Source organism: Hemitrygon akajei, chromosome 5, assembly GCF_048418815.1.
Source record: "Hemitrygon akajei chromosome 5, sHemAka1.3, whole genome shotgun sequence".
NCBI lineage: Eukaryota > Metazoa > Chordata > Chondrichthyes > Myliobatiformes > Dasyatidae > Hemitrygon > Hemitrygon akajei.
In genome coordinates, this window is record NC_133128.1 from 113,842,161 (window position 1) to 113,859,823 (window position 17,663).

The following is a 17,663-nucleotide window of genomic DNA, read 5'->3' on the forward strand; positions in this document are numbered from 1 at the left end:
AATGCCAAGAACCAGCTGCAGTTCTTCAGATGAGATTCAACTTGTACAAGAAATTCAAGAGCGTCTGTTGTCACTGGGTGTTTGCCCTTGGACTTCAGTGTGCTTCTATTCATTAATCTGATTCACTCAGAACACTGGACAAACCCAGCTCTGTCTCCATGCCAACAGCCTTGGTGTTACTAAATGTTCCTGTGATGTTCTTTCATAATTAACAGCACGTTGTGTTTGAAAATCAAAACTCGCACCTCGAGGACTTTTCAACTTCGAGGTAAAGGTGAGAGTGCTGGAATTTCTGAAGGGGTAGATTGATCAGGAACCAAAGGGTGCAGGCACAACACCTGGAAGAATGCAGGATGCTGAGATGGCTGGTGAACTATGCAATTGATCATTGCTGGAGTAAGTAATGTACCTGAGTAAAGGGATTGAGCCAACTTGTATAAAGAACTGGCTGTCTCCCAGCTGGAGTTTGGGTCCAGTTCTGAGTACAAGGCATTGGGAAGGAAGCCAGAACTTAAGATATTCTGCAGATGCTGGAGAGGAATACAGTCGACTTTCCAAAGTTCAAGCTTCTAAGTAAACCACATAGGCACCTTGGCCAGTCTGTCCTGGTGCAACCACATAGACACCTTGGCCAGTCTGTCCTGGTGCAACCACATAGACACCATGGCCAGTCTGTCCTGGTGCAACCACATAGACATCATGGCCAGTCTGTCCTGGTGCAACCACATAGGCACCATGGCCAAGAAGCTCACCAATGCCTTTATTTCAGCAGAAGGCTAAAGAAACTTGGCATGCCCCCATTAATCATCACCAACTTTTAGCAATGCATGGTGAGGGGTTGGGGGCCTGGCAAGGTAACATAATGGTTAGCGCGATGCTTTATAGTGCCAGCGATCACTGATCGGAGTTCAAAAACAACCAATGTCTGTAAGAACTTTGTACATTCTCCCCGTGGTTTAATCCAGGTGCTCTGGTTTCCTCCCACATTCCAGAGACATACTGGTTAAGGTTGTGGGTATGCTATGCTGGTACCACAATACACATGGGCTGCCCAAAGCACAACCTCGGATTAGTGCTTGTTGAAACAAACAACATATTTCAATGTACGCTCTGATGTACATGTGACAAATAAAACTCATCTTTACTTTAGAAAGCATCCCATCCAGATAGATCACGCCTGGTTTGGCAACTGCTCTGCCCATGATTGCAAGAAACTGCAGAGAGTTGTGGACACAGCTCAGCACATCATGGAAATCAGCCTCTTCTCCCTGGACTCTATCTACACTTCTCACTGCCTCAGTAAATCAGCCAAAATAATCAAATACCCCTCCCACCCCAGACATACTCTCTTCTCAGTTTTCCTATTGGACAGAAGATTCAAAAGCCTGAAAGAATGTACCACCAAGCTCAAGGACAGCTTCTGTCCCGCTGTTTTAAGATTATTGAGCTGGCCCTCTGTCCAGTAAGATGGACTCTGGACCTTACAGTCTGCCTCATTACATACTTTATTATTTGTCTGCACTACACTTTCTCTGTAACTTTAACACTTTACTCTGTACTCAGCTATTGTTTTCCTTTGTACTACCGCAGTACACTGTTAACATACTACAGTACAGCACAATATGGGCCCTTCGGCCCGCAATGTTGTGTTGACCTACAGTATATAAGTCTACACCATGATCAATCAAACCCTTCCCACTTTCACACCTATAGCCCTCCACTTTCTTCTATCCATGTGCCTATCTATGAGCTTCTTCAATGGCATTATTGTATCAGTCTTTAGGACCAGCCCTGGCAGTATGTTCCAGGCACCCACCACACTCTGTGTGAAAAACATTTGTTTGACATCCTCCTCCACCCACCTCCCCAAACTTTACCTTCACCTTAAATGAACAACCTCTGCCCTGAGAGAAAGGCACTAGCTACCAATTCTATCTCATATTCCAACTAGGTAGCCTCCAGCAAGATGACAAGAACATCAATTTCTCCAACATCTAGTAATTTATACCCTCCCCCTTCTTCAATTCTCCACTCTGGCCCCATCTAACCTCTTCTCTTCTCCTCACCTGCCTATCACCTCTCCCTGATGCCCCTCCTCCTTTCCTTTTTCCCATGGTCCACTTCCCTCTCCTATCAGATTCCTTCATCTCAGGCCTATTTTCACCTATCACCTCCTAGCTTCTTACTTCACCCCCCTTCCCCACGCACCTGGTTTCACCTATCACCTGCCAGCTTGTACTCCTTCCCCTCTCCTCACCTTATTCTGGCTTCTTCCCCCTTCCTTTCCAGTCCTGATGAAGGGATTTGGCCCCAGACATCGACTGTTTATTCATTCCCATAGATGCTGCCTGACCTTCTGAGCTCCTCCAAAATCTTTGTGTGTCACTTGGATTAGACATTGGCTTTGTGGGAGAACCCAGTGAGCAGCAGTAGACAGTCACCTCTCTGACTGCTGGCCTGTGATCAGTGGTGTGTTGTGGGGCTGGTACTGGGTCCGTTGTTTGTCACCTATGTCAATAATCTGGATAATAAAATGGTTAACTAGATCAGCAAATTTGCAGATCACACCAAGATTGGGAGTGTAGTGGGAAGCAGGAAAGACTATCATGGCTTGCAGCGGGTTCTGGACCTTCTGGAAAACGGGCTGAAAAAATGGCAGATGGAATTTAATGCAGACAGATGAAAGGTCCAACCACAGAAGTTTTACAAAGTAAATGATAGGGCACTGAGGAGTGCTGTAGAACAGAGGGATCTGGGAATACAGGGCCATCATTCATTGAGAGTGGTTATATAGAAAGCTTCTGGCACATTGGCTTTCACAATTCAATGTATTGAATGCAGGAGATGGAATGTTATGTTGAAGTTGTATAAAACATTGGTAAGGCCTAATTGGAGTATTGTGTGCAGTCTGGTCACCTACCTACAGGAAGGATATAAATGAAGTTGAAAGAGTACAGAGAAAATTTACAAGTATATTGCCTGGACAGGAGGACCTGAGTTATGAGGAAACATTAAATAGGTTAGGACTTCATTCTTTGGAACGTAGAAAACTGAGGGGAGATTTGATGGAGGAATACAAAATTATGACAGGTATAGATAGGGTAAATGCAAGCAGGGTTTTTCCACTGAAGTTGAGTGGGTTATGGGTTAAGGGTGAAAGGTGAAAAGTTTAAGGGGAACATGAAGGGAAACCTTTTCACTCAAGAGGTTGTGAGAGTGTGGAATGAGTGGAAGTGGCACATGCAAGCTTGATTGCAATGTTCAGAGAAGTTCGGATAGGTACATGGGTGGGAGGGGTATGGGGGACTATGGTCCAGTTCAAGGCGGTGGGATTAGGCAGTTTAGATGGTTCAGCATGGGGTAGATGGGCAGAAGGGCTGCCCGTTTCTGGCTGCACTTCTGTATGGCTCTATGACTCTGATAAACTCATATTCCCTCACTCAAAGAAAAAAGCTTCGCCTCATAAGACAATTGTAATGAAATTATCTATGTGGATGGTATGTACAACAAAGTTTCTCACTGTGCCTAGGTACCTATGATAATAATAAACCTACTTATCAATTTAAAGTGAATGCTATCCATTGGTAATGAGAATGGATGCCTGAAGATTTAGCTGTTCCTGGTAACGAATCCACCCTGCAAGTGTAGATATCAGTAAGATTGAGAGAGTACAGAGAAAATTTACAAGGATGTTGCCAGGTCTTGAGGATCTGAGTTATAGGGAAAGGTTGAATAGTTTAGGAATTTATCCACTAAAGCGTAGGAGAATGAGCAGAGATTTGACAGAGGTGTATAAAATTATGGGGGTATAGATATGCTAAATGCAAGCAGGCTTTTTCCACTGAGGTTGCATGAGGCTAGAACTAGAGGTCATGGGTTAAGGGTTAAATGTGGAATATTTAGGGGGAATAGAGTTTGGAGTGTGGAACAAGCTGCCAGTGGAAGTGGTGGATGGGGGTTCAATTGCAACATTTATGAGAAGTTTAGGTAAGTACATAAATGGGAGGGATATGAAGACAGTATAACAGGACAGCATGGACTAGAGGGGTCAAATGGCCTGTTACTGGGCTATGGTGATCTATGACTCTATTCTGACCTGATGCAGCCTGCATGTAACTCCAGGTTTCACCATATGAGTCACTCTTTCCCTGAGAAATCTCTGACGGACAATGAACTTAAGACCATAAGACAAAGGAGCAGAATTAGGTCATTTGGCCATTCTATCAAAGTTGATTTATTATCCCTCTCAACCCCACTCACCTGCCTTCTCCCCTTGACCTTTGATGTCCTTACTAATCTAGAACCTATCAAACTTTGCTTTAAATATACTCAGTGAATTGGCCTCCACAGTCAAATGTGGTGATGAATTCTACAAATTCACCACCTTCTGGCTATAGAAATTCCTCCTCATCACTGTTCTAAAGGGATGTACTTGTATATTGAGATATGCACCCTGGTCCTAGATTCCCCCACTATTGGAAACATCCTCCCAACATCCAGGCTATTCCACTTTCAATAGGTTTTAGTGAGATCATACCTCATTGTTCTAAACTCCAGCATACAGGCCCAGCATTGTCAAACGCTCCTCATATGCTACCCCTTTCATTCCTGATATCAATTCTCGTAAATTTCCTCTGATCCCTCTCCAACGCCAGCACATCTTTTCTTAGATAAGGGGCCTAAAACTGCTCACAATTCTCCAAGTGCAGCCTGGCCAATGACTTATAAAGCCTCAACATTACATCCTTGTTTTTATATTCCAGTCCTCTTAAAGGACTGGATTGGATCCAATTGGAAGTGGACAATGATCCCACGTGCTATGAACGACTACAAGAAAAGGCATGGATGAATCAAATAAAACAGATTGGCTCACACTTACATGGAACAAAGGCGGGATTACGACACTTCTTGACATTGGCCTCACTCTGTGCAATGGAGCAAGAGTTGGGCTCGGCCTGGTAGGCGCACAAGGCCTCCCACTCCTTGTGAAGACGATCCTTGATCTTCAGGTGGTCCTCCATGTACGACTAGAAAAGAAGCAAATATGTCACAACCTTGGCAGAGTTTCAGAAGCCCTTTGAACTTCTCCCCTTCTCCTCAGCACCTCTGGACTCCTACCGAAATCCCTTATTCCCCGGACCCGAGTAAATCTCCCCCCATAAACTTGAAAACCCAAGCCTGGTCCTTGGAACAAGATTGCTGAAGCCTGGAGACTGGAGGCCTGTCTGTCTGTGTGGGTGGGTGGGAGGGAGGAATGGGGCTTGTTTTGCTGTTGTTCTGTTTTGTTGTGTTCTGTATGTACTGCCGAGCATCATGGGAACACAATGCTGGTGCCGTGAAGTGTGGCAACACTTGCAGGCTGCCCCCAGCACATCCCGAGGTTGTGTTGGTTTTCACTTTATGTTTTGAATACATCTGATAAATAAATCTGAATAAATGTGAATTTGAATTTGTTTATTTACATTTGTTTACTGATGTGCATTTATTTATGACTTGTACATTGTATCATTCTGAGTCCTCACCACTGATTTATCAGACTGCATCCTCAGTTCCTTGCTTCAGTATTATTTTTATTTGCTTTGATTAATAAGTTTTAGAGAGATTTGGGCCAAATGCCATTTGCTTAGATAGGCATCTTAGGTGGAGTGTTGCCGTGGTTACCAGAGGCTGTTTGGCCCATTGAGAGTGTACTGCTGCCAGGATCTGCTGTTACACTATGGAGCACAATGTAGCCCTGCCATCTACACTGCTTCCTAGCGGTGAAGTTCTGGAGATTTTGCAAAGTAAATGCAATGTTAGCATTCATTCAACAGTACTAGAGTATAAAGGCAACTAGGTAATGCTAATAGTTTATAAGGCATTGGTCAGACGGCACAGAGTAGTGTGAGCAGTTTTGATCCCCGTATGCAGGAAATGATATGCTGGCATTGAAGAGGGTCCAGAGATTTATGAAATGTAACTGCGGGTGAAAGAGTTAATGTATGAGGAGTGTTTGATGACTCTGGGCCTGTACTTGCTGGGGTTTAGAAGAATAAGGGGTTTCATGAACAGCTAGTTCCCTTCAACCATCTGGTGTTCAAACCAGCTGGCATCTTTACTTCCTTTCACTCTCTTAGAATCAGAGTCATAGAGTTAGAGAACATGGCAGCACAGAAACAGGCCTTTTGACCATCTAGTCCATGCCCAACTATTAATGCGCCTAGTCCCATCGACCTGCACCCAAACCAAAGCCCTCCATACCCTACCCATCCATGTACCTATCCAAACTTCTCTTAAAAGTTGAAATCACATCGACCGTTTCCGCTGGCAGCTCGTTCCACACTCCCACCACCCTCTGAGTGAAGAAGTTCCCATTTATGTTCCCCTTAAACAGTTCCCCTTTCACCATTAACCCATGGCCTCTAGTTCTAGTTCTACCCAACCTCAGTCAAAAAAGCCTTCTTGCATTTACCCTATCTATACCTTTTATAATTTTGTATACTTCTATCAAATCTGCCCTCATTCTCCTGTGCTCTAGGGAGTAAAGTCCAAACCTATTCAACCTTTCCCTAAAACTCGGGTCCTCAAGTCCTGGCAACATCTCTGCATTCTTTCAAATTTACTGATATCTTAGGAGGTTCAGCTTGTCACCAAACATTAACTTCCTTAAATATTCTGTTGAAAGTATCCTGACTGGGTGCATCATGGTTTGGTACAGCACTTTGAATGCACAGGAAAACTCCCGGGGTGGAAATGGCTAATACAAGGGAGTGCACCACCAAGTTCAGGAACAGCTACTTCCCTTCAACCATTTGGTTCTTGAACCAACCGGCACCACCCTAATCACTACAAGTTAGCGAAACTATGACCACTTTGATCAGTTGGTACTAAAATGGACTTGGCTTTTCTTATTCTAATTGTATATGTTTGCACAATTTACATTCATGTTTTCCTTCTGAATGTCGTGTCTGTTGCTCTGACGATGCTGCAAGTAAGTTTTTCATTGCACCTGTGCACACATGGACTTGTATATTTGACAATAAATGGGCTATGGTTCAGGTGCAGGTTGATGGGACTGGGCAAATGACATGAAGTTGATGGGCTGAAAGGCCTGTTTCTATGCTGTAGTCCTCTGATTCTAGAAACTTGAACTTTTCCTCTTCTCCTTCACCCTCCAACCTCCCCTCACTCCTTCAATCCTTGCCTCCTCTCCTCACTAACCTCCACTCTTTCACCTCTCACTCACCTTGATTACCTCACCACTCTCCTCCACTCCCTCAATCCTCACCTCTCCTTACTCTCCTCCACTCCCTCAATCCTCGCTTCCTCTCTTCACTCATCTCTCTTCCCCTTCTCAGACTTCCTTTACTTCACCTCAGACCCCTCCCCTTCGTCCCTCTGTTCTCTCTCCTCGCTCTCCGACCCTTGCCCCTGGCCCTGTCCAAGGCCAAGCCCACCACTCCCGCCTGGGGCCACTCCCCCCACCCCTCCCAGTTGCAGGGACTCACCAGGATCATGTGACCGGTGGAGATGTCCATGTTGGACTGAACGGGTTCCTCACACCAGGACGGAGTGCTGCTGTGGGAACTGGGACTGGCCTGCGGTGCGTCGCTGAACTGCGAGGAGACGCTGCTGACCCGAGATGTATCCGCTGCCTCCGCCCGCGTGTAGGATGACTTGGCTGCCATGTGCTGTCTGCACAGCTCCTGCCGGGCAGACAAATATTCAGTCTGCCCGTTGGTATCATTACCACAAGATGGTCTGCACTGGTCGTCCTCACAATCAGCAACATGCCAGATTATTTAGGAGGGTTGGAGGTTCTGTTGGAGTGGTGGGGATTAGATTGGATGGGCAGAGTGTATATATGAGGGGCAGAATGCATATTGGAAGGGTAGGGTATATACTGGTGTGCTGGAGGCTATATTGTAGAGACAGGTGGTTATATTGCTTCCTTAAGGTTGTTATAGCTGGGGAGGGCAGGTGGTAGTGAGGATGATTAAATGCGTGCATCTCAAATAGCCTCTGACAACCTCCTGGCCTTCATGTGTGGCTTAGCTATTAAGCCAGTCAGAACCATTTCTACTGACAGCAGAAGGGGCAAAAATGGGTTATTGGCACCTTAAAACCAGGCACTTCGGGCAGATGGGACTCGTCAGCCGCGATTGCAGCTCACCTAGAAGAAGGAAAATTCTTATCTCAAACTTCCACTGCCTTGCAGCTATGCCCACTCATGGGGAAAGCTTCAGGAGTAAATGCCGAGTAAAATTCCTTGAGGCCCTTAGCTGGAGTCCCTAAGGCAGTCCTACATTGAGTTCAATGCTGAATGGCAACTCCTGCGGCACCTGGACATTAGAGAGGTAGAGAGTAATTTGGAGGGTGGATGTTATGTTGAAGTGGATGAGTGATACCTGCTCAATGGGTAGCAGCTTGCTCTCCATATCACACTGCCCTGGCTTGGGTATCACATGGACAGCTGGGTTGCAACATCCATGGGCAACTCGACTAACAGAGGGCCTTGGAGGGGGGGGTTATATTGGAGGGGTGTGGGTATATTGGAGGAGTGGATGTTAAATTGTTGGAGTGGAGGTTATATTGGAGTTATTTTGGAGTGGTGGGTTTATATTAGACGGGTGGAGTACTTTGGAGGGGTGGGAGTTATATTGGACAGGGGTACTTGGAGGGATGGTGAAATATTGAGGGATAGAGGGTACATTGGAGGGGTAGAGGGCAATTTGGAAGGGTGGAAGTTATGTTAAAGGGGATATGGGTGATATTGGAGGGATGGCAGGATCATAAAACCATAAGAACACAGGAGCAGTATTAGGCTATTCAGCCCATTGAGTCTGCTCCGCTGTTCTATCAGAGCTGATTTATTATCCCTCTCAAGCCCATTCTCTTGCCTTGGGTAGATAGAGTGGAGGGAAGAAGGTAATTTGGAGGGTTGATGTTATGCTGGAGTGGTGAGTGGCATTGGAGGGGTAGAGAGTAATTTGGAGGGTGGATATGTTGATGGGGACGAGTGACATTGGAGGGGTAGAGGGTAATTTGAAAAGTGGATGTGTGTTGGAGGGATGGAGGGGAATTTGGAGGGTGGATGCTATGTAGGGAGGACGAGTGACATTGGAGGGGTAGAGGGTAATTTAGAGGGTGGTTATTATGTTGGAGGGGATGAGTGCTATCGGGGGATGGAGAGGGTGGAGACTACACTGTATATTTGATATTTGAGGATAAGTTGCCATCATGCCAGGGATAGTACCTGATATTCGAGAGAGGTGTCCGCTGCTCCCTCATTGCCCATCCCAGCCAACTTCCCCTTCTGACGCCGCTTGGCATTTTGCCGCAGGCAGAAGATGACAGCTCCGGCGATCAGAATCCCCGCGATGCAGGCCACGGCGATGAACGTCAGCAGCAGGAATCGGAAGGTGTCGCTGTGCCTCGCTGGCTTTGGCAGCAGGTGGAAGGCATTCCTCTGTGAAAACAGACAGGCCCGAAAGTGGTGAGTGGCAGGAACTGACTGTTAATTGATCTACACCATGGGATACAGTCCCCAGGGCTCCAACTAGGGTGGAGAGCAAAATGGAAAACCTCACAACACCAGATTTCATCACCTGCAGCCCATTGTCACCTTGACCTCTCACCTCCCAGCCTCTGTCACTACCTCCACTCTGCCCTCCCCTTCAGCCTGAATCCACTCATCATGGCAACACAGTGTAACAGTTAGCCTAATGCTATTACAGCACCAGCAATCCGGGTTCAACACCCAACGCTGTCTGTAAGGAATTTGTACGTTTTCCCTGTCACTGTGTGGGTTTCCTCTCACATTCCAAAGCTTCACGGGTTAGTAAGTTAATTGGGGTGTCGTGGAGCACAGCAGTTACTGTGACAGTATTACAGCTCGGGCTTCAGAGTTCAGAGTTCAATTCCAGCACCATCTGTAAGGAGTTTGTACATTCTCCCTGTGACTGCATGGGTTTCCTCAGGGCTGGTAGAGGCTGTACTGTGCTATATGTCTCTAAATAAAAAATAATTGGGCTGCGTAGGCTCGTGGGGCTGGAAGGGCCTGTTACAGTCTGCATCTCCAAATTAATAAAACCTTCTTCCTTCTAGAGGTCCGGAGATGGGGGGGGGGGGGGGGTGTGTGTGTGTGTGTGAGTGAGTGAGTGAGTGAGTGAGTGAGTGAGTGAGTGAGTGAGTGAGTGTGTGTGTGTGTGTGTGTGTGTGTGTGTGTGTGTGTGTGTGTGTGTGTGTGTGTGTGTGTGTGTGTGTGTGTGTGTGTATATGGGAGGGAATAAGTCTCTCACACACTAAAGATGAACTCTTGATCTCCTGGCCAATCTCACTCTGGTCCTTGCACTTTATTGTTTACCTGCACCTCACTTTCTCTGTAATTGGAACACTTTATTCTGCATTCAGTTTTCCTTTTTACCTCCTCAATGTGCAGTATAAATGGAATGATCTGCCCAGATGACATGCAAAGCAAAGGCCTTTCACTGCATCTTGGTACACATGACAATAGATAGATAGATAGATAGATAGATACTTTATTCATCCCCATGGGGAAATTCAGCATTTTTTCCAATGTCCCGTACACTTGTTGTAGCAGAAACTCATTACATACAATACAATACTTAACTCAGTAATAATATGATATGCATCTAAATCACTAGCTCAAAAAGCATTAATAATAGCTTTAAAAAGTTCTTAAGTCCTGGCGGTTGAATTGTAAAGCCTAATGGCATTGGGGAGTATTGACCTCTTCATCCTGTCTGAGGAGCATTGCATCGACAGTAACCTGTCGCTGAAACTGCTTCTCTGTCTCTGGATGGTGCTATGTAGAGGATGTTCAGGGTTTTCCATAATTGACCGTAGCCTACACAGCGCCCTTCGCTCAGCTACCGATGTTAAACTCTCCAGTACTTTGCCCACGACAGAGCCCGCCTTCCTTATCAGCTTATTAAGACGTGAGGCGTCCTTCTTCTTAATGCTTCCTCCCCAACACGCCACCACAAAGAAGAGGGCGCTCTCAACAACTGACCTATAGAACATCTTCAGCATCTCACTGCAGACATTGAATGACGCCAACCTTCTAAGGAAGTACAGTCGACTCTGTGCCTTCCTGCACAAGGCATCTGTGTTGGCAGTCCAGTCTAGCTTCTCGTCCAACTGTACTCCCAGATACTTGTAGGTCTTAACCTGCTCCACACACTCTCCATTAATGATCACTGGCTCCATGTGAGTCCTAGGTCTCCTAAAGTCCACCACCATCTCCTTGGTCTTGGTGACATTGAGACGCAGGTAGTTTGAGTTGCACCATATCACAAAGTCCTGTATCAGTTTCCTATACTCCTCCTCCTGTCCATTCCTGACACACCCCACTATGGCCGTGTCATCAGCGAACTTCTGCACATGGCAGGACTCCGAGTTATATTGGAAGTCAGATGTGTACAGGGTGAACAGGACCGGAGAGAGTACGGTTCCCTGTGGCGCTCCTGTGCTGCTGACCACTGTGTCAGACCTACAGTCTCCCAACCGCACATACTGAGGTCTATCTGTCAAGTAGTCCACTATCCAATCCACCATGTAAGAGTCTACTCCCATCTCCGTTAGTTTGTGCTTTAATATCTTGGGCTGGATGGTGTTAAAGGCACTAGAGAAGTCAAGGAATGTAATCCTCACAGCACAACTGACCCCATCTAGGTGAGAGAGTGATTTGTGCAGCAAATACGTGATAGCATCCTCCACTCCCACCTTCTCCTTATACGCAAACTGAAGCGGATCCCGGGCGTGCCTGGTTTGTGGCCTCAGATTCTGTATTATCAGCCGCTCCATGGTCTTCATCACGTGCGACGTCAAGGCAACAGGTCTGAAGTCATTCAACTCCTTTGGCTGTGGTTTCTTCGGTACCGGGACAATACAAGATGTTTTCCACTGTCTGGGTACTCTTCTCTGATCTAGACTCATGTTGAAGATGCGCTGTAGTGGTTCTCCCAGTTCAGTCGCACAGGCCCTTAGTAATCGTGGGGAAACTCCACGATAGTAAATCACTTACTAGTTGGAGTTTTGTGCAATAACATTGTGTGCAATGGGAGCAACTGGGAAGAGACAGAATCCGTTCAAATCCATGAGGGAGGTGATGCGAAAGAGCTTGATCCGCTAGGATTTGTGTAAAGTGACTCTGATTCCAGAGGGATCTATACAATTGAAGTGAATGTCTATACTCCATTGGAATTTTGTCCTTTGAGAATAAAAGGGGCCTATTCTTTTTATTTAGACCACAGGTTCCCAACCTTCTTGATGCCATGGACAAATACCATTAAGCAAGGGATCTGTAGAGTCCAGGTTGGGAACCCCTCATTTAGACATAAGATATAGGAGCAGAATTGGGCCATTTGACCCATAGATCCCGAAGATGAAAGATTAACTTTATTTGTCACATGTACGCTGATACAGTGAAATGCATCGTTTGCAACAATGACCAACAGAGTCTGAGAATTGTGCTGGGGGCAGCCTGCAAATATCGTCACGCTTCCATCGCCAACATAACATGCCTACAACTGACTAACCCTGACTTGTACATCTTTGAAATGTGGGAGGGAACTGGGGCAGCCAGAGGAAGCCCAAGAGTCTACAGTCACCCTAGTCACCACGGTGGTGGGAATTGATGCTCGCGCTGAAGAGCAATTCTGTGCTGGCATTTGATCTTGAGTGATTTATTTTCCCTCTCAGTCCCATTCTCCTCCCCATAAGCTTTGATACTCTTACAATTCAAGAACCTATCAAATTCTGCTTTAAATATACCCATTGATTTGTCCTGCACAGCCGTCTGTGGCACTGAATTCCACAGATTCACCTTCCTCTGGTTAAAGAAATTCCTTCTCATCTCTGTTCTAAAGGGAAATCCTTGTATTCTGAAGTTGTGCCCTCTGGTCCTAGACTCCCCCACTATAGGAAACATCCATTCCACATCCATTCTATCCATGCTTTTCAATAGTTGATAGGTTTCAATGAAATCCACCCCCCATTCTTCTAAATGCCCATGAGCACAGACCCACAGCTATCAAATGCTCCTCATACATTAACCCTTTCATTCCCAAAACCATTCCTAGGAACCTCCTCTGGACTCTCTCCAGTGCCAGCACATCCTTTGTTAGATATGGAGCCCAAAGCTGCTCACAACATTCTAAATGTGGCCTGACTAATTCCTTATACAGCCTCTGCATTGCATTCATTAATATTTCGAGGTATTTCCCTCCTTCCAGTGAAGGTGCTCCCACAATGAAGTTGGGGAAGGAGTTCCAAGTTGAAGCAGAGGCAATATACTATATTCCCAGAATGAGGAGGGAAACCAGCAGATGGCAGTGTAACCTTGCACCTGCTGCTCTTGTCATACTTGGCAGCAGAGATTGAAAGAATCTCTGAGGCTCTCTGCCCCTCTGCCATCAGATTTCTGAACGAGTCACGAACACCACCTCACTATTCCTCTTTTGCACTATTGTGACTTAGAATAATTTTTGTCTTGTGCTGTACTTCTGCCACAAAAGAACATATTTCATGACATATCTCAGTGATAATAAACCTGATTCTGCTCAGAAACGGGCCATTTGGCCCCAGTAGTCTGTATTGGTATTTATCCTGTTCCTCCCAAACCTCATCTTACAATATCAATATAACCTTTTCTCTTAAACATAGAACACAGAACACTACAGAACAGCACAGGCCTTTCAGCCCACGATTAAAAGATCAAAAGATTAATATGCCAACTTTTTAACCTACTGTAAGATCAATCTAACCCTTTCCTCCAACATAGCCCTCCATTTCCCTATAATCCATGTGTCTATCTGAAAGTTTCTTTAATTCCTTCAATGCACCAGCCCTGGCACTGCATTCCATATACCCACCATTCTCAATGCACCAGCCTCTACCACCAGCCCTGGCACTGCATTCCATATACCCACCACTCTCAATGTACCAGCCTCTACCACCAGCCCTGGCACTGCATTCCATATACCCACCACTCTCAATGTACCAGCCTCTACCACCAGCCCTGGCACTGCATTCCATATACCCACCATTCTCAATGCACCAGCCTCTACCACCAGCCCTGGCACTGCATTCCTCATATACCCACCACTCTCAATGTACCAGCCTCTATCACCAGCCCTGGCACTGCATTCCCCATATACCCACCACTCTCAATGTACCAGCCTCTACCACCAGCCCTGGCATTGCATTCCATATACCCACCACTCTCAATGCACCAGCCTCTACCACCAGCCCTGGCACTGCATTCCATATACCCACCACTCTCAATGCACCAGCCTCTACCACCAGCCCTGGCACTGCATTCCATATACCCACCACTCTCAATGTACCAGCCTCTACCACCAGCCCTGGCACTGCATTCCATATACCCGCCACTCTCAATGCACCAGCCTCTACCACCAGCCCTGGCACTGCATTCCATATACCCACCACTCTCAATGCACCAGCCTCTACCACCAGCCCTGGCACTGCATTCCATATACCCACCACTCTCAATGCACCAGCCTCTACCACCAGCCCTGGCACTGCATTCCATATACCCACCACTCTCAATGCACCAGCCTCTACCACCAGCCCTGGCACTGCATTCCATATACCCGCCACTCTCAATGTTTCAGGGGTTTCTTGCCCTCCATTGTCGGAATGGTCCATGACTCCATGAACACTAACTGCCTCACTATTTTTGCTCTCTTCTTGCACTACTTACTTAATTTTTCTATTTCTTATTGCAACTTACAGTATTTTTATGTCTTGCAATGTACTTCTGCTGCAAAACAACAAGTTACGCATTTGTCCGTGACAGTAATCAAATTCTGATTCAGAGGCTGTGCTGTACTGTTCTATGTTCTATTTCCATCATCTTCAGCACTGCTTTTGGGATATTTTGTTCCAATCTGAACCATTGTGTGACAGCATCCCTCTGCTAATTATTGCATTTGACAGGGTGGTGAGGAAGGCTTTTGGCATCAGGCAGAGTGCTGGAGTACAGAGGTGGGGATGTTCCTTTGCAGTTACACAAGCTGTTGGTGAGGCTGCATTTAGAATACTGTGTTCATTTTTGGTCTCCCCACTATAGGAAAGGTGCTATTCAGCTGGAAATAAAGTGCAGAGGAGATTTACTTATTTTAATTTGTATTATTTAGAGATATAACATGGAAACAGGACACCAGCCCAACAAGCCCACGCTGCCCAGTTTACCTACTAACCCGAAGGTCTTTGCAATGTGGTGGAAGCCAGGGGAGCTGAAGGAAACCCACACAGTCACGGGGAGAATGTACATGCAACAGCAGAATTAAACCCAGGTCGCCGGCGCTACACTACCATGCTGTTCTTTATGAGGACACTGCTGCGACTCACGGGACTGAGTTATGGGGTGAGGTTGGAGCAGAGCAGACTGAGAAATGAGCTTATAGAGGTGTATAAAACCACAAGGGGCATAGATAGGGCTGAATGCACAGAGTCCTTTCCCCAAGGCTGGATAATGTGGAACTAGAGGGCATAGGTTTAGGGTGAAAGGGGAAAGATTTAATAGGAACCTGAGGGGCAGCTTTTTCACCCCGAGCATATAGAACAATCTGCCAGAAGAAGTGGTTACAGCAGGTGCATTGACATTTTAAAGACACTTGCACAGGTACACGGATTGGGAAGATTTAGAGGGATATAGACCAAACACAGGCAAATAGAACTACTTTTGAAGGCTGTCTTGGTTGGCATGGATGAGTTGTGCTGAGGGGCCTGTTTCTCTGCTAAATAACTTTATGACTATCAATGTGCTTGTCTGTTAACTTGTACTAGGAAGTTCAAAGTTGAAAGTAAATTTATTATTGAAGTATGTATATACTATACTGAGATTCATTTTTTCTGCAGGCAATTACCATAGATCAAAGACAATTTGTTTGTACCTATCAATTTATCTGTGCTATTAATTTGTCTGATTTGTTAGAAACAGTTTATACACTGAGATAAGTAACTTACATTTTAACCAAAGATCTTGCTCACAGATGGAATGCTACTATTGCCTCTTGCTATTTCACTCACATCTTGCCATTACCAAAGTTGATGCTTTCCTCTATAAATCCATAGCTATTTCTTGACAGGATTCCTTCTCCAGTTCCTTAGGATGAAAGAGTAACAAACACAAAGTGCTGGAGGAACTCAGCAAGTCAGGCAGCATCTATGGAGGGGGATAAACAGTCAATGTTTCGGGCTAAGTCCCTTCATCATGACTGGAAGAGAGGGGAGCAGAAGACCATAAGACCTTAAGACTTAGGAGCAGAATTAGGCTATCAGCCCATCGAGTCTGCTCTGCTATTCAATCATGGCTGATCCTTTTTTCCTATCTGCTCCTCAACCCCAGTTCCCAGCCTTCTCCCCTTAATTTTTGATGCCATGTCCAATCAAGAACCTATTAATCTCTGTCTTAAATATACCCAACGACTTGGTCTCTACAGCTGCACATGGCAACAAATTCCACAAATTCACCACCCTTTGGCTAAAGAAATTTCTCTGCATCTCTGTTTTGAAAGGGCACCCCTCTATCCTGAGGCTGTGCCCTCGTCCTAGACTCTCCCACCATGGGAAACATCCTTTCCAGAACTACTCTGTCTAGGCCTTTCAACATTTGAAAGGTTTCAATCCTTCTGAATTCCAGCGAGTACAGACCCAGAGCTATAAAACGTTTCTCTTATGATATCCCTTTCATTCCTGGGCCATAAGAAGAAGTGGGGAGGGGAGCAGTAAAAGCTGGCAGGTGATAGGTGAAACTGGGTGAGAGAGGAGGAAATGAAGTGAGAAGCTGGGAGGTGATAAGTGGAAGAGGTAAAGTGTTGAAGAAGGAGGAATCGGATAGGAGAGGACTGTGGACCAATGGAGAAAGGGATGGAGGAGGGGAACCAAAGGGAGGTGATGAGCAAGAGAGAAGGGCTAAAAGTGGAGTCAGAATTGGGGATGATAAAAGAGAGAAGGGGAAGAGGAGTCAGAAATTACTGGAAGTTAGAGAATCAGTGTTCATGCCATCAACCTGAGAGTGACCTCATCACGGTGGTAGAGAAATTCAAAGACAGACATATGGAAATTGGAATGGGAAGTATCTTTAGTATGAAACCCTTGTTTTCCAATTTTCCAGCCCCAGTTTGATGGGCAGCACTAGCCAAGTCAGCAAGATGTGGGTTCGAACTCCTTGCCAGTCAGTCGAGTATAGAATTTAGCAGACCCTCTCAGTGGGGTATTAAGGCAGTGTGACAGTGCTGAAGGAGCTATCCACTGGGTGGAGTGCTGAATCGAGGCTGCATCCTGATCGACCATAAACTGCTTCCATTTCCAGGAGATGTTTTGGCTCCTGGAGTCAATCAACATGACAAATAAGCAACACTTTCTGCCATTATCACATTACCTTTTCTAGAGTCGTGCTATCTGCAAATTGGTTACTGCAAGAAACAGCTAAGTTGTGGACACAGCTCAGCACATCACAGAAATCAGACTCCCGTCTATGGACTCTGTCTACGCTTCTCACTACCTCAGTAAAGCATCCAGCATAATCAAAAACCCCACCCACCTCAAAACTTCTCTCTTCTCCCCTTGCCCATCAGGTAGAAGATACAAAAGCCTGAAAACATGTATCACCAGATTCTTCTTTCACCCTG

At 45.9% G+C, this 17,663-nt stretch overlaps 1 protein-coding gene across 5 annotated transcripts in view; it reads right to left on the minus strand.

Moving 5' to 3' along the window:
• Positions 1-17,663, minus strand: part of ptprna (protein tyrosine phosphatase receptor type Na) — a 229,234-nt gene that overhangs the window by 44,672 nt on the left and 166,899 nt on the right. For 4 of the 5 annotated variants that reach the window (XM_073046219.1, XM_073046221.1, XM_073046220.1 and 1 more), the window contains 3 exons: positions 9,236-9,448; positions 7,488-7,685; positions 4,880-5,027 (listed from right to left, as the gene is read on the minus strand). In XM_073046219.1, the coding sequence (XP_072902320.1) occupies positions 4,880-5,027; positions 7,488-7,685; positions 9,236-9,448 (559 nt within the window). The remainder of the gene's footprint in view (positions 1-4,879; positions 5,028-7,487; positions 7,686-9,235; positions 9,449-17,663) is intronic. The other variant, XM_073046223.1, reaches the window with a different exon arrangement.